The 25,263-nt window shown below is 39.8% G+C and overlaps 3 protein-coding genes across 6 annotated transcripts; 2 read left to right on the top strand and 1 right to left on the bottom strand.

Moving 5' to 3' along the window:
- The first annotated feature begins 533 nt into the window (after positions 1-533).
- LOC115755523 (ATP synthase subunit delta, chloroplastic) lies at positions 534-1,663 on the top strand. 2 transcript variants are annotated; one of them, XM_030694962.2, is made up of 2 exons: positions 534-1,439; positions 1,558-1,663. In XM_030694962.2, the coding sequence occupies exon 1, from the start codon at positions 678-680 to the stop codon at positions 1,413-1,415; it is 738 nt and encodes a 245-aa protein (XP_030550822.2). In that variant the 5' UTR covers positions 534-677; the 3' UTR covers positions 1,416-1,439; positions 1,558-1,663. The 2 variants fall into 2 exon arrangements, with proteins under 2 accessions (XP_030550822.2, XP_048131152.1); XM_048275195.1 differs by having other exon boundaries at positions 534-1,454; positions 1,509-1,663.
- Positions 1,664-6,447: 4,784 nt separating this feature from the next.
- On the top strand, positions 6,448-10,030 carry LOC115755470 (IST1 homolog). Of its 3 annotated transcripts, none has more exons than XM_030694881.2 (7): positions 6,448-6,594; positions 6,770-6,838; positions 7,185-7,317; positions 7,469-7,572; positions 8,362-8,533; positions 8,625-8,765; positions 8,851-10,030. In XM_030694881.2, the coding sequence occupies exons 2-7, from the start codon at positions 6,789-6,791 to the stop codon at positions 9,859-9,861; spliced, it is 1,611 nt and encodes a 536-aa protein (XP_030550741.2). In that variant the 5' UTR covers positions 6,448-6,594; positions 6,770-6,788; the 3' UTR covers positions 9,862-10,030. The 3 variants fall into 3 exon arrangements, with proteins under 3 accessions (XP_030550741.2, XP_030550742.2, XP_048130516.1); XM_030694882.2 differs by having other exon boundaries at positions 6,506-6,590; XM_048274559.1 differs by lacking the exon at positions 6,448-6,594 and adding an exon at positions 6,632-6,687.
- Positions 10,031-11,277: 1,247 nt separating this feature from the next.
- LOC115755469 (somatic embryogenesis receptor kinase 2) lies at positions 11,278-18,006 on the bottom strand. The gene is given in 13 exon segments (XM_030694877.2): positions 11,278-11,781; positions 12,630-13,024; positions 13,243-13,584; positions 13,671-13,802; positions 14,372-14,484; positions 14,563-14,634; positions 14,718-14,789; positions 15,728-15,871; positions 16,349-16,420; positions 16,545-16,570; positions 16,572-16,609; positions 16,612-16,677; positions 17,451-18,006. Coding segments are annotated over 13 exon segments (1,860 nt in total). The 5' UTR covers positions 17,524-18,006; the 3' UTR covers positions 11,278-11,466.
- Positions 18,007-25,263: the final 7,257 nt, after the last annotated feature.

The raw sequence follows: 25,263 nt of genomic DNA, 5'->3' as shown, positions 1-25,263 counted from the left end.
AAACCAAAGTCTGCGAGTTTGCCACAAAATTTACGAGAGATGTGAGTGTGAGGGAGGCATAATCGAGAGGCGTCAAGCTACTAGAGAGGCGTGAATATTGGGTGACTGAGATCGAAAGAAGTAAAAGTGAGAGTGAGAGTCGAGAGTGATGAGCATGATAACTTTAAAATGAGCGGGAGAAGAATGAGAACTAGGATTTGGAAATATGAAATATTAAGAACTAAAAGAGAAAAAAAAAAGATCTCGACAAATTAATTCGAGTGAGTGAATCCACATATGAAATCGGGAATCGGATCGATCCATCAATTTCGATCTTTAGGAATCGGTCTCCGCCCAAAATCGATTGGTTCGATCTGATTCAATCCGGTCCGATGCCTTTGCCCATACTTGCAAAAGCCATTCGAAATGATAGATAATAAACAAACGAATGACGACTGCACAAAGGAAAATGAAAAATCCACGTGGCAACTCCGTATCCCACGCAGACAAAATTGGCTCTCGCTCCTTCCTGCCTCCTCCTCCACCAGATTACCCAAACGAAGAAGATAAGACGAATTCCATTCCCTCGCTCTCCCCCTCAAAACCCCAATCCACTCCTCCCTCGTCGTCTCCATCTCCTCCTCCTCCTCCCACCAAATCGCTCTCTCCTTCGCTCCCTAGAGCAGCAGCAAACGACAATGGCGGCTCTGCAACAGATACCCTTCTCTCTCCAGTCCAAAATCCCGTCCCCAAAGACCCAATTCATCCATAAACCCTCCAACCTCTCCTTCTCCGCGACCTTCCCCTCCCTCAAGCTCGCCCCCGCCCGCCTCCGCCACCGCCCCTCCCCCTCCGCCGCCGGCGCCCGCATGTCCGCCACTGCGGCCGCGAGCTACGCGGCGGCCCTCGCCGACGTGGCCAAGTCGAACAACACCCTGGACGTCACGAGCGCCGACGTGGAGAAGGTCGAGAAGATCTTCTCGGAGGAGGGCGTGTTGGAGTTCTTCTCGAACCCGACGGTGGGGCTGGAGAAGAAGCGGGAGGTCGTGGACGAGATATCGGCGTCGTCGGGGCTGCAGCCGCACACGGCCAACTTCCTGAACATCCTGATCGAGGCGAAGCGGATCGACCTGATAAAGGACATCGTGAAGGAGTTCGAGACGGTGCACAACACGCTGACGGAGACGGAGCTGGCGGTGGTGAGCTCGGTGGTGAAGCTGGAGTCGCAGCACCTGGCGCATATCGCGAAGCAGGTGCAGAAGCTGACGGGGGCGAAGAACGTGAGGATCAAGACGGTGATCGACCCGAGCCTCGTCGCCGGGTTCACGATCCGGTACGGCAGCTCCGGGTCGAAGCTGATCGACATGAGCGTGAAGAAGCAGCTCGAGGACATCGCCGCTCAGCTCGATTTGGGGGACATCCAATTGGCCGTATGATTGACGATGATGTCGATGGTATTTTCATTTTCAATTTCAATTTTTTTTTTGGTTTTGTAATAATTTTTCGTCGAATTTTTTTTTTTTTTTTTTTTTTTTCTCATTTCTTGGTTTCGGTTTTTAATTCTTATGTATGTGATGCGACTGATGTTGGGAAATAGCAATTGATGCACTAATTGTCCGAATGGACAAAGAGTTAATTAAGTAGCTATCTATGCCGATATATAACATTATTGTAGTTATTTAAATGGAGGAGATTATAAGTTTTGTATTTACATGCCTCTCCTCCTTTATATCTCTAATTGTCCATGTTGGTGTCGGGATAGGTGAGTATCGGGTCCGATCTAACTCAAGAATTGGACCGAACTGGCCTAGACCAATAAGTAGGAGATCGGTTACGGTGAGAGCCGGTTCGGTTTCCAATTTCACAAACAATTTTTCGATTTTGAAGCCCACTGTAGAAAAAAGAAAGTACGTGTGTTGTTATCGAAAATCGAGCCATTATCTTTTTACATGAGCAAAACAACACTGTAAACCACTTGAGGAAAATGTCTTTTTTTATGGTGAGATGACACGATTTTATTTCATTAAGAAAAATAACTTGTTTTGCTAAAAAATGGGGCCGGTTAAAAAGTCCATGGTTCGACGATCAAACGGATCGATTCTCGATTCTGGGTTAGGAATCAATTTTAATCTCTGTCCAACTCGTGACTCTAACATTCAACTGAGCGTTGTCAAAACAATTTAACTGAAAATTTGACGGCGAATCATCATAAAAAAGTAAGAGGATTCATCTTTCGGACAGTTTTTTCACAACAAGTTTCGCTTGAAAAGCGAACATGACCCCTCCTGTGATTTCGCACCAGGTTGGCTAGAAAGATCCTACCTACTCACTTCCGGCTCCGTTCACGCGTTGGATGAACGGTCTCGGTCCATCCCAGATCCTCCGACGAAGCGAAGTAATCATCCAAATGGCAAAAGGTATCGAACCAAACCTGCTCTCGGAACATGTCTTTAGGACACTCTACAATCAGAAACAGCAAATCACAGGGTGGCTCCTCTTTCAGATTCCTGGAAAGTGAAGGAAAGAAGGATGCTTGTTCCTCTTTGAGTGCATGACGTTGCGATTTAGATCGATCAGGCACCATTGCAATGACCGCGTCAGCTTGGCAAGAAGTCACCAGCAATTATGCGCCCCATGACTAATTGGAAAGATGAGTGGTGGAACGATGTAGTCCCCATGCTTATCGCCATCTAACTTGAGCTTTCTTACAGAATTGACTCCATTTTAACTTTCCGATATTGTGTTCACGATCTTGATACGACATTCCCTTTCTAGGAAAAATTATCAAAAAAATCATTAACCTTTCTAATTATATCAATGCACTCTTAAATCTTTTTTTTTTATCAATTCAATCCTAAATCTTTTGCATTTGTACAAATTTAATCCATTTGGCCAATTGATACCGGCGTGACCAATTTTTCATAATATCTTTATATTTTTCTTCGAATTTTTTTACTAAGTTCATTTGGTTGGTATGCTGACATGGCGAGGCCGGCTGGAGGAAGAAGGAAGAAAAAAAGAAAAGAAAGAGAAAGGAAATAAAAAAGGAAAATAAAATAAAAATAAAAATTTTGAAGAACATATTAGAATATTATCTAAAATAGGTCACGTCTACGCTGGCCGGTCATATGTATTGAATTAGCAAAAAAAAATGTTTATGACTTAATGAATACAATTACAATAGGTTTAGGACTTTTTTTTTTATAATTCTTCCTCCTCTTCTTCTCTCGGACCTTTGGTATATCTAAGTACGCGGATCGTTACGTCCTGATGCATTGATGAATCTATGAACCAAGCAACTGCACGTATTCTGGCTGAGTTTGAGTAAGACAATTCAGTCTAGCAACTAGCGGATCTTGACCCGCAACATCTTAAATGACATCTGCTCGATCTTGGGCTAACTTCACGTTTGGATCAGCAAGACTGCTGATCGGTTTCGGCTCGAGAGCATCCATCTCTTCTCACGAATCTGTTTATGTAGTTTCTCTCACAAACGTGGATACCCAATTGAGAGAATGTTCAATCTTAATACCTAGAAAAAGTTGACTCTTAGTCTGAAATTGCTGCTGCATGTGTGTTTCCGGCCGAGTAACACTATCTATACCAGTTTTAGCAACAACATTGTCATCTAAGTAGTGTTAGGATGCACGTGTGAGTTGTGTTAGAAAAAGTCCACATCGGATAATTGGTGTGGTGTTGAGCAGTTAATCTATCTTAGTTGACTCATAACTCATTGGTTTAAACTTTTAAGTAAATATGAGTCCGTCTGAATATGTTGATGGCTTCGGACTTAGGCTTCCTCTTGGCGATCTCCCTAGGCGAAAGGTATCGGGCTTCTGCTGCGCTCTCCCAACAAATGATATTAGAGCCGATGGTTGATTAATTGATGGGTCTACAATTTGGTGAATATGTCATAATTTACGCATGTTTCTGTTGAAATTGCTATCACGGTTAGTAATCTGAATTGAAGATGCAAGATGAGAGCAAACCTAACACTGATGCTCACACGTGAGGGGGAGATTGGCTTAACCATTTAAGTGAAGGTGGGTTCAACCGAATATGTTGATGGGCTCAGACTTAGGCTCTCTCTTGGCGATCTCCCCGGGCGAAAGGTGTAAGGCGGACTGCTTCAACCTATACAAATTCCGAGGTTCGGAGATGGAGGGTGATAAGAAGTAGTCCCTGTTCATCGGCTTTTAGACAATGTTAGTAGGTAACTAGATTCTTACCACCATAACAATCATACAAGATGAAATTCCTCCGAAAAATCTCATCTACTTAAGAGGCTTCGTGAACTTTAGAAGGAATCGAGCAAGAATAGTCTAAACTGCAGATATTTTTGGAAAAGGAATTTTGTTGGAGTTGGCGGAGAAAACATCGGTCGAACCAAAAATGATTGAACCATAAGAATTTGCAATTGCCTCTTCACCTAATTGAAACAACATAACCATGTGATTAATGAAAGAACTTGCAATTGCCTCTTCACCTAATTGAAACAACATAACCATGGGATTAATGAAAAACTTACGCAATGTAGAATCGAAATTTGACATCGCATGCTTCTTAATCCAGTCAAATTCTAGGTTGCCATAACAATTTGGTTTTGTACTTCGGAAACATTAGCCTCGGACCTAGGAGAGCTGGTAATGGCCTCGACCTTTTGGGCGTTACTTCTTTTTTTAGCCAAAAGTGTCTTTTTTCTTTGCCAAATGTATGAATCATGCACTTCCACTCCCCTGATCAAAATCTTTTGGAACTTGGGATTGCTATTATGGTCCGTTTATTTAAAGGAAAATCATTTTCGGTAAATTATTTTTCGACTTTTCGATATTTGAATGATGGAATACTAATTAATCTACATGAAACGTTTTCTATAGACGTAAAATAACATGTTTAGATCGGGGTAAAATGACTTCTTTTTCTAGCAAGGAAAAACACTTTCCTCACTCCACCAAACAAATTAAAACAAACCGTTTTTCTTTGAGAATGGTTTTTATGACAAATATTTTCATTTATCTCTGAATTATTTAGTGAAACAAACACACCCTTAATCATTTATGAGACTCACTTAGGGTGCTTTGGTTTCATTGAAAATTTTAGTACAAAGAAAAATATTTCTCGATGAGATCACTCTCAAGGAAAATGGTTAGTTTTCATTTGTTTGGTTTTTTTAGAAAAAAATGATTTCCTTCTTATCATAAAGGGAAGACGTTTTCTCCCAATTTAAACTTATTGTTTTCGATCCACGAAAAATATTTTTTCGTGCATCGATTAATTTTCCGTTATCCAAATAACGAAAAATCGATAAATAGTTTCTCGAAAATAGCTTTCGTCGGGCAAACGGACCCTCAAAACAATTCGACTTTTGAACAAGACCCCCGAGACCTTACCATGCCTAGCGCCAATCACGTACCGTTCACCTTCATCGCCGAATCATCTTGCCGACCACCAAAGTGCTTTCGCTTCGTGATTTCGTCACCGACCCACTTCAAAATTCTTCAAGAAAAATTCCCTTTCGGGTTGCATTCCAAGCACGATGTGCTCATCTATCTAATCCACCTTGAGCATGGAAAAATGTCAAGGATCGTTCTTCCTGACGAGCTGTTCTGAATTCGACTAATGTTTTAGGTGCATCAGGGTCCATAAGTCGTTAAACTTCCTGCGATTACCACTCCACATGTGTGGTCACCAAATGCGAGGTCACCAAGACCGACGCATGTTCCTAGCTTCATCTAGATGAAATCTAGATTTCTACCATCCCCGATCAAACTGTAATTATCGGACGTCCTAACAACTTAAGCGATTAGATAAATTGCATTACGTAATATTTGAGTTTTTCAATATGGTCCTTCAAACCTAACCTTGAATTAGGCATGAACCAAGAAACAAGACAGTTTGGAGGTATTTAAGGATCGAATCTCCTAATACATTGAAAAATTTACGATCATCTCTACATAATTTTGAGCGAGCTAGCTTAATACCAAGCATAAAAAATTTTGGCAAAGACTCAACCGCGATCAAAAAATTTCCAAATTCAACAGTACCAAATTAACTAGGCTGGGTGAGCTAGGGACGGACCAAGCGTAAGGAACGAATTACTCATCCAGGCACATTCCGAACGGCTCTTTGGGCCGATCGAGCATGAGCGGGCGTAGTAGACCTTCGACCCCATCACCACTCCTACTACCCGCGACTCCAAAATTTAGATGCCGATTCTCTATGACTCAAATCTCATCGAGCGTACGCCGAGCACCTTATGTAGATTAACACGGGGGTTGATTCTTCATGACTCAAATCAGACATTCTACGACGTACGAAATGCGTGCATAGAGAGATTTTGTTTGGGCTTTCGTAAGTTAAGAATACGTCAGCAACTGTCCCCACTGATCGGGTAATTCAGTGGAGAAAAAGCCAAAGTAGATAGACAGCCAAAATTAAACCAAGCAGCGACCATGGATTTACTTTTGTCGTGGCTTTTTTACCGACGCGCTGCGCTCAATGATGGATCGAGTTTATGAGTCGGCATCCGAAAGTCCCAGAGCCTACGCACGGACCCTCCGGAGGAACCTTCTTGCATAAGGAAACTGGCTCCTGCGCGTCCATTTAGCGTGGCAGGTTTCGTCGTTTCTTGGCTCCCTCGTCATCCTTCTCCCTCCTTTTTAATTGATTGATTGCGTTCTTGCGTCAGTCGAGATCGCTTGATTCTGGGTTTCTTTTATAAGTAGCGGCCGATCAGAGATTTTCCCTCACTTTCTTGCGTGTCTTGACTGGTGCATTTCTGGGTCTGCAGTGATCTGGGTTTCTTAACCATGTCGATGCTGGATTCATTCTTCGCGAAGGGCTTCAAAGCTGCAAAATGGTAATTCAATCTCTCAAGCTGGTTCAATTTTTCTCCTTTAATGTTCTTGTGACCGGGTCGTGAGCTATGGTCTTCAATCTTGTTTCTGTTTTCCTTTTTCGATTAGATGGGCATGTTTGTTTCTTTTATTGCTTGGAACTTCGCATTCAGGTGGGTTAAATGGGATTTGTGTTCAGTTGATTTGAAATTCGGATGCCGACTCCTGTTTCTCTCTGGCTGATATCCTCATCTGCCCTCCATGCTGCCGAGTTCGAAGATTCTATCGATGTGGAGACATGTCTTTGGTTCATAGCCTTTTGGCATTGAATAGTGTATTGATGTTTGTACTTCGTGCTGTGTTTTGCAGTAAAACCCTTTTGAAGTTGACCGTTCCTCGGATAAAGTTGCTGAGGAACAGGAGGGAGATTCAGATAAAGCAGATGCGCCGTGACATTGCGAAGCTGCTTGAAACCGGTCAAGAAGCTACTGCTCGTATTAGGGTATTTTCTTGTTTTGCTAAACCTTTGCGACTTTCAGTTAGTGAACTCTTGATCCTAATTTTGGGATATGCCTGTTGTCTGCTGATTGGAAGACTTTGAAAGTTCTGTTCATACTTGAAATTTCATCTTTTCTCTATTCGTAATTTTTCAGGTGGAGCATATCATAAGAGAAGAGAAAATGATGGCAGCTCAAGAGATCCTAGAGCTCTTTTGTGAGCTCATTTCTGTTCGCCTTCCGATCATTGAGGCACAGAGGTTGTGATGTTAATAAATTGTGCTCTTTTAGTATGTTGAGACTGATTAGAATGAGTGGCTAAGCCTAGTAATCTCTAAACTATCTGGGAAGCTTCACTCATGGTTCAATCTTTTGCTGTGTGAAGGATGACATGTTGAAGATTATGTCTGAAGTCTAACCTTTAAGAAAGTATAGTCAATTGGCAAGAATTCGTGTAGTTGCCTAAGCTTAATGAAACTTCCTGTGGTTTGGCTTGGTCGTTCCTCGCCTCATGCATACTTTGTTGTAGGGAATGATGGCAATGGTTGACTAAGTTAAAAAGTTCAGTTAGCTAACTGGAAGGGTAGAATCAAAGTGTGTATTGCTCATTAGTAGTTCTCCAATTGAACAATGTGCCGGAGGATGTTTTTATGGCTTCTGCTTGTCTCTTTTTCACTTTATTTCTAAAGCCCCCTCAACACAACCCAACCCCATGAGATATATGTATGGCCAGTATAGAATTTGATTATCAATCTTTTGCAACATGAATTGAATGGAACACTTAATGCTTCAAGTTCCAAAACTCAGTATGTTTTTGCTTTCGTCTTTCCTTGCAGTTTTTTTGCTTTGGTCTTTGCTTGTTTTAGTTGGTGGTTCACTATTAACTTTGGATCTTTCAAGTGCATTTTCATTAGCCCTTGCATTTTCTTGTAGCTTGTTCTGTAACTTGCCATGCAGCAGTGTTGTAAGTAGCATCGATGGGCATACCTGATCTTTTTCTCTCTCGGCCAACCGGCCTTAACTGATCTTTGAATTTGGTCTTTCTACAGGGAATGTCCTATTGACCTAAAAGAAGCAATATCCAGTGTGTGCTTTGCTGCCCCCAGATGTGCCGATCTAACGGAGCTGCTACAGGTTCAGATGTTATTTGCAACAAAGTATGGGAAAGAATTTGTAGCTGCTGCTACTGAACTTATGCCAGATTGTGGAGTTAATCGACAGGTTCTTTAAAGTTCCAGTTTATTTTGCTAATTACGAGTAATCTGTAGCTTTTTCAGTTGGTTAATCTCGAAATACATATCTTTTACTGTAGTTAATCGAGCTGCTATCAGTTCGAGCCCCTGCCCCTGAAGCCAAACTAAAGCTTCTTAAAGAAATTGCTGAAGAGCATGGGTTAGAATGGGATCCTGCTGCCTCAGAATCTGAGCTTTTCAAATCCCATGAAGATTTGCTGGTGAATAGCGGTTTTTCATTTTTCAATTTTTTCCTGGCATTGCTTACATTAACTTGGCATCTCATATGCAACCTCTCTATTGCAGAATGGATCCACACAGTTTGGAAGTGGATCTAAATTACCCCTGCCTAAAGAGAAGCATGATGATTCGCTGTACTCAACACCAGATCATGCCCTTAATGAACAGCCCGATTCTGATACAGGCTTTGATTCATTGGATTTTCCGGAGGTTCCCAAGATTTCAGTACAGCCAAATTCAAATGCAGCCTCAGCACCAGAGATTATTCCACCCAATCCAGTTGTTGCGAGCCCTGCCGACCACAAAGTTGGTGATGAATCTTCACAGCTCTCTGGAAATGTGGAAACTTTGTCCCTTCAGAAGCATTTGGATCCCAAGGATGTAGTGGAAGAGAATCTTATAGACCGCAAAGATGAAACTGCTAACAGTTCTGTTGATGTCAAGGAAGATAAACAGTTCCTGCCATTTATTTCTCCCCCATCACTTTCATCCGCGTCATTCTGTGCAAGAGAAAGTGCTCCTCCATGCTCTCTTCCAAGGACAAAGAGCGACACACAGGATGTGGATTTTCAAGATGTGCTTGCTGCTGCTCAAGCTGCTGCTGAAACTGCTGAGCGTGCAGCAGCTGCCGCCCGTTCTGCAGCTAGTCTTGCGCAAGTCAGAATCACTGAGCTCACCAGGAAAAAATCGGCAGTCCTGGGTGATTCTGATAACCCATTTTATGCGGCCACACCTGAGTCTGCTAATGCTCCAACTCCTGAACTCGAACACAAAAGATCTTTGGAGCATTCTGATCAGAGCTTCGATTCGTTGGATGACCAAGTGGTTCATAAAGACCTGGAGGAGTCCAGTGTGTCAAATCAGCCACCGCCTGAGGAGGTTAAGTTTAATACTGAGTCGTTAGTGTCCAATCACAAGGTTCACGAGCATAACTCTGAATATCACCAGCCTGAGAGATCCACCTCAATGGATGAACCATATTTTTCGTACCCAAACTTGTTCTCATCACAGAGCATCGATGTCGGATCTGGTTCCCATTCATTCAAGGATAATTCCCGGCCAAAATATGATCCATGAGTGAATTTGTCTGTAAAAAGTTTGGTGAGATACTTCTATATGCTACTGTGTTGAGTTGGCCCGTTGCATATTGTTTCACTGTTTAGCTTTCATCGGCCTTTTGTATAGGGAAGTACATGAGGATTATGAAAATTGTTGCTGTATGATGATAATTGCTCCTTTGAATTCATCCATGCAGGCTGGTATTTGAGGTGTTCTGTGCAGGAGCATCCGATAGGAGTACATGACGATAACAATTGGTTTATGCCATGTAAATCGAATATTGTTGCGAATCACACAGACTTTTGATACGCATGCTCATCTTACTTGCTGCATTTCGCATAGCAGGGCTGATAGCTAGTGACTAATGTTCGGATAAATCCTTGCAGAGGGGACCAAGGCAGTGTTTTGCTCCCCTTCTTGCTTGAATCAGCGGCTTGTTACCCAAAGTATTGTTAGTTATGGCTGATGCTATTGGATCTTCATCGTTCTTCGATTCGTTGAACTGTCTTGACTGATGCATATGGACGACCCCATGAGTACCAGTAGCATTCTACAAACACTTCAAAGCTGGTGGTCCTTTGCAACCATCCTAGATTGGCTCTTCTAAGATGTCATCGTAGAAACCCAGAATCGTATTGCACGATCCTCTCCCGGTGTTATTAGAGAACCAGAGGGGTTATACCACATTGCCAGCTGGTTCAACAAGTAGGGGGAAGAAAGTCTCACTCACAGCTTCAAAAGTTTATGCGAGTTTTACTTAAAATCATGTGACAGCACGAAAGTTCATATCTTTTGCCCAAGTAATGATGGGGGCAGTAGACCCGTTGTTCGAGTCCCCGACATGAAATTTTCAGGTACTACGTTGAATCCATTTAGCTGTTATGACGTTTCTTCATCCCATGAGACATAAATTTGTACGACAATCCACACTTTAGACCCAGGAAATACTGTTGGCATGGGATGATATCGTGCTAAATCGTGGTGGGTGACATTCTAAAATCCAAGAAGCCGCTTTACCCGGAGAAGCTAAATTGACACTGTCTGAAATGTTATCTTGAGCATTTCTTTAATGATTGCTACACTTTGCTGCCTTTGAGAAGGAACATAAAAAGTGCAGAAAACATTGAAGAAAAAGCTCAGGAAAACATGTTAAGAAGAAGGATAGATCGTTATTCCAATGAGGGAGCTCCTCTGATCCATAACTGGAAGAAGCTATCGATTTTCCAAATCCAAGTTAGGCAACTTTGCCAAGTTCTAAGTGTGATTCTAAGTAGAAATTAGGACCCCCTCTCTCTCTCTCTCTCTCTCTCTCTCCCTCCTCCCCGCTTACGCTGCCATCCCAACCATGGAAATAGAGGAGTTTGACTAGTCTGCCAAATGGCAAAACTGCTTGTGTATAACAAAATCATATCAGCAGAGCAGCAGCAGATGAGATGATGCAAATGCACCTCAAACAAGATAAGCTCATATGCACAAGTTTTGTAATGAATACAACGCCCCTGGGCTTACACAAAGACAAATCAGCACATGGTTGTTAAGCAGGTAAAAGAAAAACTTTCAAACTAAAAAAAAATAATAATAAAGTAGTAAGTAATTGCCTTCTTTACTTGAACTATGCAGGGGTCACCTTGGACCAGACAACTCAACCGCATGTAGATTCTCTGTTGAGTCGATGATCCAGTCGGAACTAGGATGCGGGGCCAAATCCACTTCCTGACGAAGGACTTCCACCTTTTGCCACTCGTCCCACTTCTCGGCCAAGCCGTCACCTTCGAGCATTCTTACCACTTCAGACATCTTGGGGCGGTCACCAGGAGAGCCTTGTGTGCATAGAAGAGCAACCTGGATTAATTGTTCCACCTCCGATTCCACGTAATTGTTCTGGAGATCAGGATCAACCAGCATCTCTAACTTCTTCTCTTTGAGCAGTCCTTTCACCTGGAGGGATCATCAAATTTTTAAGGATGGAATGCTGAAAAAGACAGCAGAGACTAAACAAAAGGCATGGCTCAAAGAGATCCAACAAATGCCTCAATTATTTGGAGGTGTTGTACTATGACCTTGCTTATCTAACAAAGTCAAAAAAAGATTCAGGAATAAAGTACACGGTGAAAGCATTTGAGAAGTCCTTTCAACTAAATCGAAACACTATAACGCTTGGAGATATTGTACTGGAACCTTGCTTCTATAGCAAAGTCAACAGGTTTCAGGGCTGTACACAGTAAAAAGGCAAACAAATCTCATCTGTTCTTGAGATTCGGTTACTATTGCCAAATCTAAGCAACATAATTCATCTAGCATCAGTTTGTGTAGTATATGACATGCCTAGTTTGGTAACATAAATCTTGGTCCAGATAGGAAAATAATCAATCGACAGTCACTTATGTACCCACTACAGGAAATGGCAAATGGCAATGCAAATCGAAATCAGTAAGTGGATCTGTTAGCTCATCTGTATACAGAAAAAAACATATTACTAAACCCATTATATTCATTACAGAAAGAGGAAAAACAAAATTCCCTGTCTCCAAATAACCAGTCAACTAATTAAAGAAGCTAATATAACAATCATAAAGGCATCATCTATTGAAGGAGTGCAGCTAACTTTAACTTTCATAGGTCCTTTGAAGTTGAAAAAAAGAGGACATCTCTCTAAACAGGATGCTATTTAAGAGAATTTCAATATTGCAAAATTGAAAAAGAAAGATTATAACACTGTTGGCCACTAGGAAAAAGATAACAAAGGAAAGCACAGACAAACAATAAATGTCATATCCAACACATACCCAATCAAGCAACATGACATCATCATCATTAGCAAGTCGAGCAAGATCAAATGCCCTCTGCCCTGTGATCAGCTCTAGAAGCATGATACCATAACCGAAGACATCAGTTTTCTCTGAAGACTTCCCTGTAGAGAGGTACTCAGGAGCTATATGCCCTATAGTTCCACGGACTGCAGTTGTAACATGGGTGTCCTTGTAGTCCATAAGTTTAGCTAACCCAAAGTCACCTACCACAGCCTCAAACTCCTCATCCAGCAAGATGTTGGCAGCTTTTACATCACGATGGATGATTTTAGGGTCACAATGATCATGCAAATATGAAAGACCCCTGGCAGATCCCAACGCTATTCGCTTACGAGTTTTCCAATCAAGAGGTAGCTGAGATGGAGGCCGTTCTACAAAGAAATAAACAAAAGTAATATTGACATCGTTTGAGTTGTCCAATTAACTGCAGCCTGTGATAACAAAGCATCCTAACGTTATATATGCAAGACTGCAGAGAAGGCACTTCCTGGCAACACCCTATACTCTGAAGGTCTACAAGGAAAAAACGTTAAACTAGGACATGCAGTATCCACCCTTAGATGTTTTAAGAATGTTGTATGAATGCTACCTCTTAAACACGATGCAACACTTCCATTAGCCATGTAGGGATAAACAAGAAGTCTCTCAGTAGGAGTCATGCAAAACCCACGCAACCGCAGGAGATTACGATGGACCGCCATACTAATCATCTCTACTTCTGTTTGAAACTGCAACTCTCCCCCAGGTGTGCGCTCTTCTTTCAGCCGTTTTACAGCCACAAGAGAACCATCAGCTAGACGTCCTTTGTAAACCTTACCAAATCCGCCGCGGCCTAGGATGTTTTTGTTACTAAAGCTATCTGTCGCAACTTGCAGTTCTCGTAGTGAAAATCTTTTTAGTTGTCCTAAATGAACTTCTGGATCCTCTTCAGCTGTTAAAAGAAAATTCAGAGGCAAGTAATGAGAACCCTGCATATCCATTACAAGGAAAATAATAACCTCCTTCCGAATCACTAACCCGGCACATCGAAGAAAAATTCTTGGGGCTTCCTTCGGCGCCACCATGCAAAGGCAATTGCTGGGGCGGCGAAGAGTAAGGCAGCACCCGCAGCAACTCCCCCAGCAATTGCTCCAGTTGCACTGTTCCCTCCTGCAGCATTCTAAGAATATGAGTATAAACATTCAAAGCATGTATATCTCATTAAGCAATGCTAAACAAATGAACAATTCCCCAATAAAGATAATCAAGTATCATATTCCAGATGAACCTATTCTCCCGTCCAGGATTCGGCATTCTTGGATTAGGCCACCTGGTTTGAGCTTCTTTAACAGCTCGAGCTACCTATTGTATTGAGTTGCCTTCCCTATGAACTATCTTGAGAAAAGAATAACTGAAGCCCTATTCACAGCTTTTTCGATCTATCTAAGCTACTAGATCCATTTATGATTCAATCGATGCTATAATAAGGTACACTAAACAATGCCGAGAACCTATCCGGAGTCAAATTGATGGTAAGAAGATGACAAGGAACAAGCTATTAAACAAAAATTCATATGGCATTTGAATTGGTAGCTTTGCACCACTAAATTGGTTCACTGTAGCTCTGAGAGAAGCCGACTATACTATTACAGGAACATCCAGGGCAAGCTGCAGCTATACAATTAAAAAGGGCTTCATGATTTGAAAGAAATCGGAAGAACCAATAACAGGACAATCACCTGGTGAAGAAACTGGTGGTGGTTGTACAAATGGAGGAGGAGGAGAGAATGGAGGAGAACCCGGACAAGGGTGCCCAGTAACTGGCCCACATAAGTTCAAATTATTGGCAAAACTGCATAAACAAAATCAAGTTCAAAGTGGATTCTTAAATAATCATTATAACAGCTCAGATCAAATTTCATTCAATAACCTGATAGGAGTGAACAAGGAGAAGGAACCATTATCTGGAACTTCTCCTGACAGACGGTTATTTGATAGATCCCTGCAAAGAGTCGTAAAAGACGCATTATTTTGCATGTCTAGCATTCTTCGCGCTACTGATCCACAAGTATTGAGATCACTTACAGCACTTGCAGGGTAGAGATATTAGTCAAAGACATCGGAATTGGACCTGTCAGGCTGTTGTTGTTGAGCCGCCTATCATTCCACAAAATTTTTCTCAGCGCATTGTTAAATCCAGAAAAAGAAACATTTAAATAAAATAAGAAAAAAAAATAACAAATCATTGAGCCCAAGATGCGCTCTTTATTTTAGAAAGCATTAAAGCAAGAAAACCAGTTATCACATAGTCCACATGCTTGGAGGTCACTTAGCAACCAAGTAGATTTTAAGGACGCATTCCTCAGTTCAATCACTTTTCACGTTTCTATTTTCAAGTAAAAGACACAATGTGCAATCTTCAGAAATACCACTAGTTATACCCTAATGGAATAAGGTATTTCCTTTCCTGATGCCTCACTATGGTTTTGCTTAATGATCAAAATACAGTTGGAAAAGAATAGTTAAGAAAATGTAAAGCTACAACGGCAATCTCCTTGATAGAGATAGATTGAATTGAGTACTGTGTCAAATGCAAATCCTTTGCCATTTTATTAGAGGCGAGAGGTAAACTATAAAGCACAGTTTTACATCATTCTAACTCATACTAAAGTTCTGACATTTTTTGTCAGAAAGGTTTGTCCTGGCCAATATACATACGTACCCTGCTGGACCTATTATCTTAGCTTTAGAGTGACTCCTCCCACATGGCATCTGAGCCAAATTTCAATTCCTTCATCCCCCTTCAAAAAGTCCATCTGCTTGCATGTTGCTTTTACCCCGAATAGCTTAAACTTTTGAATTCTAATCATTTAACAGGCATAACTTCCTTAATAAAAAAACAGAAAATTCTTTTCATCACCTACCAATTAAATCCCACGGTCAGCAGGGGCATATAAAACAAAATTCAATAAGAATAAAGTAAGAGTTAACAAGAGTAAAAGCACGAAATATATTAGAGTGTTGAGACTAAGTAGCTAATGATCTTCTGTTGCTTCTATACTTCAGAAAGTTGGGGGGAGGAGATGAAAACTCACAAGAAGCGCAGCTTGGATAACTTGCCCAATGTATCTGGGATGGGACCAGAAAAACCGTTCATATAAAGATCCAAACTCACCAAGCTGGTCAAATTACCAAGGTCACTAGGAATAGGCCCACTCAAATTATTACTGTAGAGTTCCCTGCCAAAAGCAATTGGATTGGTGATCAGATGTCTACAAAGTATCTAGGCAGCACAAGTACAAAAGGCAGTGAAGTGCAAATGGAAGAGTTTTTACTGAGACTCTTGTCCTTGACAACATGGAAACCCAGGCCCAAATGCTTTCAGAGTAATATTTTTGTTTGCTACTTGTGACAAGCATCTAGTCTATAGGAAAGTTTGCAGTTACATCAGTAACGAATACCAAATTACTGCTTATACAGGAATTTTATCTCAACTAAGTCCTCTTAAGCACTCATAGCACGTTTCAGTTGTACAATGACCTACAGTAACCATACAACAACATGCTAAACTGGCAGTCAACAACTTGGAAAAACTAGCAAGGAGTGAAAAACCTCAAACAAATTAATGAAAAAGAAATTCCTAACATTTTTTTTAATCAAGGCTGTATGAACTTCAGGTGTAAAATTTAGTCTTTTCAAAGTTCAAACAAACTTACAAGTACTGCAAATTCTTAAGAAGACCGAGCTGAGGGACTAGCTGACCAGATAGAGCTGCATTTCCAAGATCACTGTCAAAATGAATAAACCTCATTAATAACTGCCCACGGAATAAAGCTTTAACAATTGCTCCACCAGTATGCATGACAAGCCCTCTGAAAAGATTAAAAAACACAAGAATAGGAGAGAACTTACACTCTTATAACACTATTATCATTGTTACATGTGACATGAAACCATGTGCAAGGGTTGACAAGGGTGGGATCCCAACTTTGCAGGACATTGCTGGGATCTTCTAAGCTTGTCCTCAGGCTATGCAAAGCATCACCTGTCAATCAATTTCAGACAGTAACCATTAGCATGAATATTATTTTTTTTTTTAGCAAAAGGGTATTTCCTTTCCAATTTCCAAGACCACTGTGATGAAAAAAAGTAGGCAGCTCACTCGCATATATCACAGAAGAGGGAACCATGCACTGTGAAGTGAATAGCATACCAAACCTCTCAAAAGGCAATAAGATTACTCCAGGAAACAACTTCTTCATTACTTGCACTAGTTCATGAATCATGTCAACCCGACATCATCTAACATCTGTTTCCTTACTGGCAGTGGCTGGCCTCATTCTACTTTTTGCACAACAAGACCTGAAATTATCCCCCTAAAAATGCAACCGGCATTATAAAGAGAAGGCATTCCATAATAGCATTGCTTCGAATGGCCTTTCTAGACATTACCGAAAGTGCTTCAACTAAATGAGGGCAACAAAATTGCACCAAAAAGAGACTATCAAGCCACCAAACTCATTCAATTTAAGTCCACGAGTAAAAGGTTAGTCATGGAAAAACTTAACAAGAGTAGAAAAAAGCATAAACACAGCAATTACAGTTTTGGAATATCCTCAACAGTGACCACATAATGGTCGGTCTACTCATTCGCAACCCAAAAAATCTTAGAAGAGCGATATTGAACCCAAAAGAAAAGGAAAAAAAAAAAAAGGCCACATACATTATCACGAACGAACCCAGAAGAACAAGAAAAAGATCAAAATTTTCTTGAAGCACAAAAAATTGAGCTAATAAAGCAGAGAGATACAAACAAACCTTCCATGTTGGCGTGCACCATCCATGATGAACAAAGAACCAAGAAGAGCGAAATGCAAAACTCTCTCTCCATTTCCAGAACTAACACCGAAGCGATCTTCCCAGATCCAAGAAACAAACCCGCGTCCAACACACCATCACCAAGAACAACCCAAAAGCACCACCACCGACTCGAATCTCGCACCGAACTGCTTGGAATCACTCGCACAAAGCACCCATCGCCGAAAAGCAGAGAACCCACGAAAATCCCCAGACAAAACTTCGATCCAGAGGCATCACATTACAGCCAAAAGCACTGCCAAGGCCCAAAAGTGGTGGAAGAGGGGGGCTAAGACTGAAAATTTCACTGAACAAATTTCAGAAAAATTGCGTTTTTTTTCACTTTCCATTTCAAATAAACCCTTTCCCTTTTCGAATCCATCTTTTCTTCTCCTCCTCCTCTCTCTCTCTCCGTGCAACTTTTTCACCTGCACGATAAGCGTTCTTGTGAGGAAGAGAGTCCCTCGCTGTGCTGTGTCATCTTTTGTTTAAGAACCTTTTTTCTCTTTCTCTCTCTCGCTTTTTCTTTTTTCTTTTTTTTTTGAGTGAGTGAGTGTGTTGAAGGCGTGCTGGGGGAGGGAGACTGCCCGAAGCGGGGGGCCCTGCCCGTTGCCCGAACGCAGTCAAAACGCCCCTTCGCGCTATACCGTGGAAAGCGACGTGACCGTGAGATGAACCCCGTTTTCCGGTCAAGGGTGGGGGCCCACTGGTGGCCATGTCAGATTCGGCCCGAAAACGAATTTATTTCTCATCCCCCACCCACAATAAAAATAAATTCCCCTCCCCCCCTGTTTTTGGCTTTTTTTTCAGGAACCATAGCCATCATCCAAGTCACTACCAATCCTTCATCTCGTGTCAAATTTACATGAGGAAAAAAAAGAGAAAAAAGAAAAGAGAAATATTTGTCCTCTTTCGTCAAAAACTTTTTTCGTAAAATCCACGGAACGAAAAGGACAATGTACGAGATGGGTAGGAGAGGTTGTGATACTTGGCTCCATTCATGATCCGAAACTAAGGGATTCAAAAAATACACCAATCCTATAAACCCATAAGATTAATTATGGATCCGACACAACGAACGAGAACAAACAAGAGAAGCATTTGAATTTTTTTTATTTTATTTTATTTTAATTTTATATATCTAGATAAATATGTCTATCTAAATAGAATCTTTGTGTTCAGCCCAATCTTTTACAATAAACGCAATATAAAACCAATCCCTAGGGTTAAAAAATTTCGGGCATTCTCGCGCGCAAGACCGCTAGCAGATTTCTAGGAATGTATATGAACTAAATTTGTAAGAGATGTTCAGGGAAATTTGGGGATTATCATATTCTTTACTTTGGTGCATGTTATTGAACAAATTGGCTTAACACCAATGTTGTAGATTGAAGTGAAAATTTCCTACTTTTTTAAACCTTTGTATCGATGTCTGCCTTGGATGCTACATAAATATATTTTGTGAAATATAAAATATGAGATTTTGTAAGACTATTGTCAACTGCTCTTGATTTGGCCTTTTCGAAACCTTCTGCTCCGATACCATATGGAATTTTGTGGGATCATTGCTAACTGTTCTAAAATTTTAAGTTGTTGGATGAAGGCATGACTTAATATTTAATTATTCTGACATAAAAATCAATCATAGTACACATCACTAGTTATTTTTACTATATAATTTATATTGACCAAAATTCTCTACCTATTTACTAATAATAAGCATGCATAGACTCAATAAATTATGATGTGCTCCCACTTAATAAATACAAATAAGATGGGTTTTTTTTATTCCACTAGAAAAACACTTTTATTCCATCAAAGCTGGGCAAATATTACAAGGAGTAAAAGGAGCCCACATGAAGATAATTGATGAAAGAAGATTCTACTAATACTTTATTTTTCACTCTAGATGGGAGATTATTATAAAGAAAAGAAGATATAGTTCCTATCTAATGAAAAGCCCAATTTGTGAGCTCATGAGCAATTCCATTATATGTTTTGCTGGTCCATTTCAAAATCCATCCTAGGTTGTTGTTTAGAAGGAGACGAGAGTCCGAAATGAATGGATGAAGGCACCAAGGGCAAAGATACCTATGTTGTATTGCATTTATTAACACCTTGCAATCACTTTTGAAGACTGCTTTGTGAATGTCGAGAGATTGAGCAGCATTGCAAGCGGAAGTTTGCAAGCGAGAAGAACAACTGCAACTTCCACTTCCAATGTTGAGTTCCATCTTCCTTGTCTTCTCCATGCTTGAACAACCAAGCCTCCGTCTGATTGTGCAATAATACCTATGGCCCCTTTGTTATCCTTCCATGCACCATCTACATTAAACTTTAACTCTTGCTTTAACGGAGGAATACGAGAGTTTGTCCTTACCTCAATAGAATCTGGTTTCTCACTTAACTCGGCTCTTTTCCCATTCCTAAAGATATGATGGGTTATTTATTTATACATGCTTATAGGTCGATTTTGGCTTGAACCTTTGGGTTGGATATAAAATTAGAAGTTTCATGGTCACACTATACGCGAGTTCATCATACCGCTCTCAATCACTACATTTTTAACGAACCCGTCCCAAATTGAATACAATCGACCAAACACAATCATAAGATCTATCGGTATAATATGTAGAAAGCGCCCTCTCACTTCCTTATTTGCAAAGGTAGTCTTATCAAAAGCATCCATGATTACTTTAAAGATTCCATTTGTTTCACGGAAAATTAGTGTTTCAGAAGTCATTTTAAAAATAAATGATATCTTGTATCTCTTAAGAAAATAAATGGACGGAAAATATTTCATTGTCTACGAAAATGTTTGACATAAATTATTGTCGATAAGGAAAACACTTTCCATTGACTAATAATCTAAAGGAATTACAAGCGATCATTTTTAGAAAAAATATTTTTCAAATCATTCATTTTTCACAAAAATAAATAGAACCTAAAAGCGATGAGGTACTATTAACAACTAAAATCCAGCCTATCTCGATTTCAATTGAAAATGCAATAGCCCGACATGGGACACAAACTGATGGAATTGATAACTCCTATTCCTCCGATGCAAAATCCACCAATCCATGTACTACATTTCTCGGATAATCCGTAATAGAATTAACCTCTGAACTCTCAAGACATGTCTGATTAAAAAAAAAACTCTCAAGACATGATCATGAAAGGGAAAAAACAATAAAAGGCTTCGACGGACGCCATTGCAATGGAGGGGGATTCTACTCAGATCATCTCTAAAAACCAGTGAGAGTGCCCTTCCTCTCCCATGATTTTCATGACCCTTTCTCGATGAGATCTGCAAGCATTTGATTGGTACCTAAGTCTAACGAATCGCATGATCTTTCTAACTCATGCTAACACATGACCCTAAACCCTAAACCTTAAGTAACACAATTGTTATTTGTTTGCTTGTAAAACATACAAAATATGGGAGATTATGAGCCAATATATAAGTGAAAAGCTATTCGAGGCTTTCAAATGAAGGCACTAATCAATGATTATTTATTTATATTTATTAAAATTAAAATTTAATAATTATAAAATAACTGTTGTATCCTAGCGAAATTGTTCACAAAGGAGTTACGATTAGTTTTTATCATTATTAATTATGAATATATATTTTGCCTAACAGTTATTAGGTGCTCTTACAAGTTTTGAAAGGTTGCAATTTTCCAGACATGACAGTTTGTAGAAATGAAAAGTTTTGTTCGAATTAACCTGTTTTTTCGGACATAAAGAGTTGTGTTCGAATATACAGTTTTGAGTTGTATTATTTTCATACATGATATTACGTGTCAAATGATTATGTGCAATATTCACTTACATCAACATCCATTTTTGAAGTGTAAAAAAAAAAACCCTCAACCTATTGCATTGGTACCAATTCAGTTTTACACATTTTATTGTGCCAATTTAGTCATAAACCTTTTGCATTTGTGCCAATTGAGTCCATTCAGCCAATTTTAGCTAAAAATGATCGACATGGATGTCAATCATCCTACGTGGTACGGCGGACGCCGACATGGACATTTTTTTAATGTTTGATAAATTTTTTTGATTTTTTTCTTGTTCTTTTCTTTTATTGAGGGCCGGCGAGATCCCCGCCGGCCAAAGGCGAGGGCCAGTGACCCTTGTCGAGGTATGGCAAGGGCTACAATGCCCTCGCCAACCCTCAATAATAAAAAAAGTAAATAAAAGAAAAAGAAAAAACCAATAAAATATCAAAAAATAAAAAATAGTTAAAAATTATATGAAAAAGTTCACATTAGCGTCGGTCGTGCCTGTGGGACGATCAATGTCCATGTCAACAATTTCTAAACAAAATTGGCCGGACGGACTCAATTGGCACAAATGCAAAGTTCAAGACTAAATTGGTACAATTAAAAGGTTTATCACCGAATCCATACCAATGCAATAAGTTTATGGCTTTTCTTTTTACACTTTTTCCTCCATTTTAGTTTCCCTTTGAGAGTTCTTTGGGAAATATCAAAATTTCTATTTGATATTCTCATTCCAAGACTTTATTATATCCATGAGGATTTTTGCCAATAATCATTAGCAATGTTGTGGGGCAAATAATTCCTTACAAAGAGTATTATCACGCCTCAAAGTGTGATTCTATTTCTTCCCATTCATTCATCATATTTCCCAATAGCGACTTCGTAGCAACAAACGCAAAGTAATTGGTCATAAAAAGAGACGTCACGATTCATGGAATACAACGTAGGAAGTTCATAGTTAACATTATATTTCGACACGTCAAAACGATACGAATAACATCGATATGCAAGAACTAGATGATGTAATGCGCGATCGTCTCTTAAAAAGACCAAGCACGGTAGCAACACTGAACGCAGGCAACTAGCCGTTGGTTGACCAGTAATATTTCAATAGAGAGATGGATGAATTCGGTTAGATCATTTGCAATGTGCAGTGAGCACTTACTATCAAGATGTTACTTATTTCCTTGGTACCCACACAAACCGTGGTCCTTCCTTTGTTAGAAGCAAAGGACGTGACAACTTAGGCTACGAAAAGGATGTTTTGCCAATTTCTTTTTGTCCTATTTAGACAAAAAGAAAAGGGCATGGAGGACGGATATTGTGCACCTTTAGATTTGGTTAGAATGAGAGCGACAATGGGTTTTTGTATTTTTGAAATCGAATTTCTTCTCTTCTTTTGATTCGGTCAAAGACTCAAAGGTTCTTGCTTTTTGTCGGGGTACGAAACCTAAACCTACTTTTGTGTTATACAAAGGAATTCGATGAACCGAAATCCTTTCCAAAGTTCCTGAGCCAATAGAGAATCTTTCAGTTCGCAGAGAATCTCGTTCTCTCTATAGTATTAGAATTTCTTCATTTTGCAAATCATTATTTTCAGTTCAAAACGAATTTTCCTTTTCAAGCTCATAAATTTTTTCCCCTGTCTTAAGCATTTCATGCATTTTGTGGTATATAAGTTCAGAATCTACCTCATCTTCGCCGACATCCGCTTCAGCCATGAAACGGGTATTTGCTTAATTTGTATCCTTGTAACTGGATTTGCATGTTTACACCCAAAAAAAAAAAAAAAAAAGAGACCAATTCTTTATAATTGGCATGACATCGATTTGGTTGAGTAACGTGACAGTCACCGGCGGCTATATAATGCAATTATCAACGTGTGGCAAGTTTCATCGATGACTATGAAAAATGATTATCGATGACCGTAAAATACACATCTATCAACATATGATGGCGAATGCTCAACAAACATATTGATTCAATGATAAAATCAACATGGCCAACGTCATAGCGAATTTGGCTATGTGCTAGATCCAGGGAAATGAAGGAAAAGGATAAAGTGAAGATGCCGATTGAAGACAATTATGCCAACCTTAAGTCCAATGGCACTTAAGGAGTTGTAACCACTCATGGATAATGTTGACTTGTGATCATGGGGCCTAGAATTGTGGAATTGCAGCTGTAATCGCATGCATAGTTATAAAATGTTTATAGGCAACTATTTTTAGTAGATTATAAAAGGAAAAATAATGTCACGAATAATACAATCTCAATCATAGATCCGCACGTCATCATCGAGTATTTTGCATAAAGCACTCATTAATTGACAGATTGTGTGATCAGAAATGACTAACGATGCCGCTAGGCCGTCAGGCTAGCGCCTTCTATTATAAAATGTAGTGTGTGATTACTATAGAAGGATGCACCATAAAATCAAGATTTATGAAGACCAAGTTCTCCATGTATATCCGATTTATTAATATATTTTCAATTTTCGGTATTTGTAGTTTTTCTCCTTTAAATTTATTGTTCTTCGTCATTGTTACGCAGTTCAATTCTTGTCCGAATCGTCACCGAACCGTTACCAAAAAACCAAATATCAACCTTTAGTGAAAAATCTTCCACTATTTGGGTCAACACCCAATTTTAGAAGGATGCACCATAAAAAGTTCTCCATGTATATCCGATTTGTTAATATATTTTCAATTTTCGGTATTTATAGTTCTTCTCATTTAAGTTTATTGTTCTTCATCATTGTTATGCAGTTCAATCTCTGTCCATATCGTCTCCGAACCGTTACCACTTCATCATTGTTACATAGTTTAATCCTTGTCCGAATCGTCACTGAACCGTTACCAAAAAATCAAAGATCGACCTTTAGTGAAAAATCTTTCACTATTTGGGTCAACACACAATTTTAGTGAAACATCTACAGATTTTGCTCCATCCCTTTTCAACAAAGGGCACTCCAGTTTGATATGGCCGGGCTTTCTGCATTTGAAGCAAATACTTTGGCTTTCTTGGATTCGTTCTTGCATTTGGAGTTTCTCCTAGACTCCCTTTCGTTGAATGACTCCTTTCCTTTGTAATTATTATTTTTCCTTATGAAGTTTTTGAATTTTGTGGGGATAAGTAAACTAGAAATCCTAAAACTTGCTACGAAAATATAATTAGGCTCTAATTTAAAAAAAATGCAATAAGTCTTAAAACTTGTCAAATTAGTGTAACCAAGTCATTTCGTTAACTTCGTCCAATTTGGCGAACGAAAAATATTGAAGTGACTTTTATTATTATTTTATATTTTTTACATGGTACTAACGTAGCTAAAACAAGAAATATAAGGCTAAAACGACATTATTTTGGTCTGAATTTATTTTTTTAGACCAAAATTTTTTTAAATTAGATTAACAACTAAGCTAAATCAAAAAGAAAACTAGACAAGGGCCTTGCCACCGCTGTCAACCTTTGCCAAAATTAATTTAGGGTGCGCATGATAACACTTATGGGAGTGGATTTCTACTCAAGAGTGCTTCTGGAGTAGAAATCCGTTTGGTAATATAACTTCCGAAGTAGAAATCCATTTGGTAAAAACTTGTACTTCTGAAAGAAATTTCTACTTCTGAAGTGAATTTTCACTTCTGAAGTTGTTTTTCCCCCTATTTAAGAAGTTAACAAAAGTAGCTTCTCAACTCAAGAAGTACTTATTGGACAAAAGAAAACCTTACAAAGTACTAATTGTCTCACCTTCTTTTCATTACGCCCTTACCCTCTTTTTGATCAAACTTGCCTCCGCCGACTTCCGCCGCCGCCCATCGCTAACCACCAACACCCACCGCTGCTGTTGGCAACCGTCGATTGTCACCGACAACCGCCATTGCCAACCATCCTTGGCCATCGCCCATCGGTGCCCGCGACCACTTCTGACCATCGCTCGCCGCCTCTCGCCTTTGGCCGCCGCTCGTGGATGTTGACCACCACAA

The sequence above is a fragment of the Rhodamnia argentea genome, chromosome 2 (assembly GCF_020921035.1).
Source record: "Rhodamnia argentea isolate NSW1041297 chromosome 2, ASM2092103v1, whole genome shotgun sequence".
NCBI lineage: Eukaryota > Viridiplantae > Streptophyta > Magnoliopsida > Myrtales > Myrtaceae > Rhodamnia > Rhodamnia argentea.
Note: the sequence above shows the minus strand (reverse complement) of the source record. Positions and strands in the feature narration are given on the sequence as shown.

Coding starts and splice junctions, on each gene's coding strand:
- LOC115755523 (XM_030694962.2), top strand. CDS start 678: ATGGCGGCTCTGCAACAGATACCCTTCTCTCTCCAGTCCAAAATCCCG.
- LOC115755470 (XM_030694881.2), top strand. CDS start 6,789: ATGTCGATGCTGGATTCATTCTTCGCGAAGGGCTTCAAAGCTGCAAAA. Junction 6,839..7,184: donor GGCTTCAAAGCTGCAAAATG/GTAATTCAATCT, acceptor TGTGTTTTGCAG/TAAAACCCTTTTGAAGTTGA. Junction 8,766..8,850: donor AATCCCATGAAGATTTGCTG/GTGAATAGCGGT, acceptor TCTCTATTGCAG/AATGGATCCACACAGTTTGG.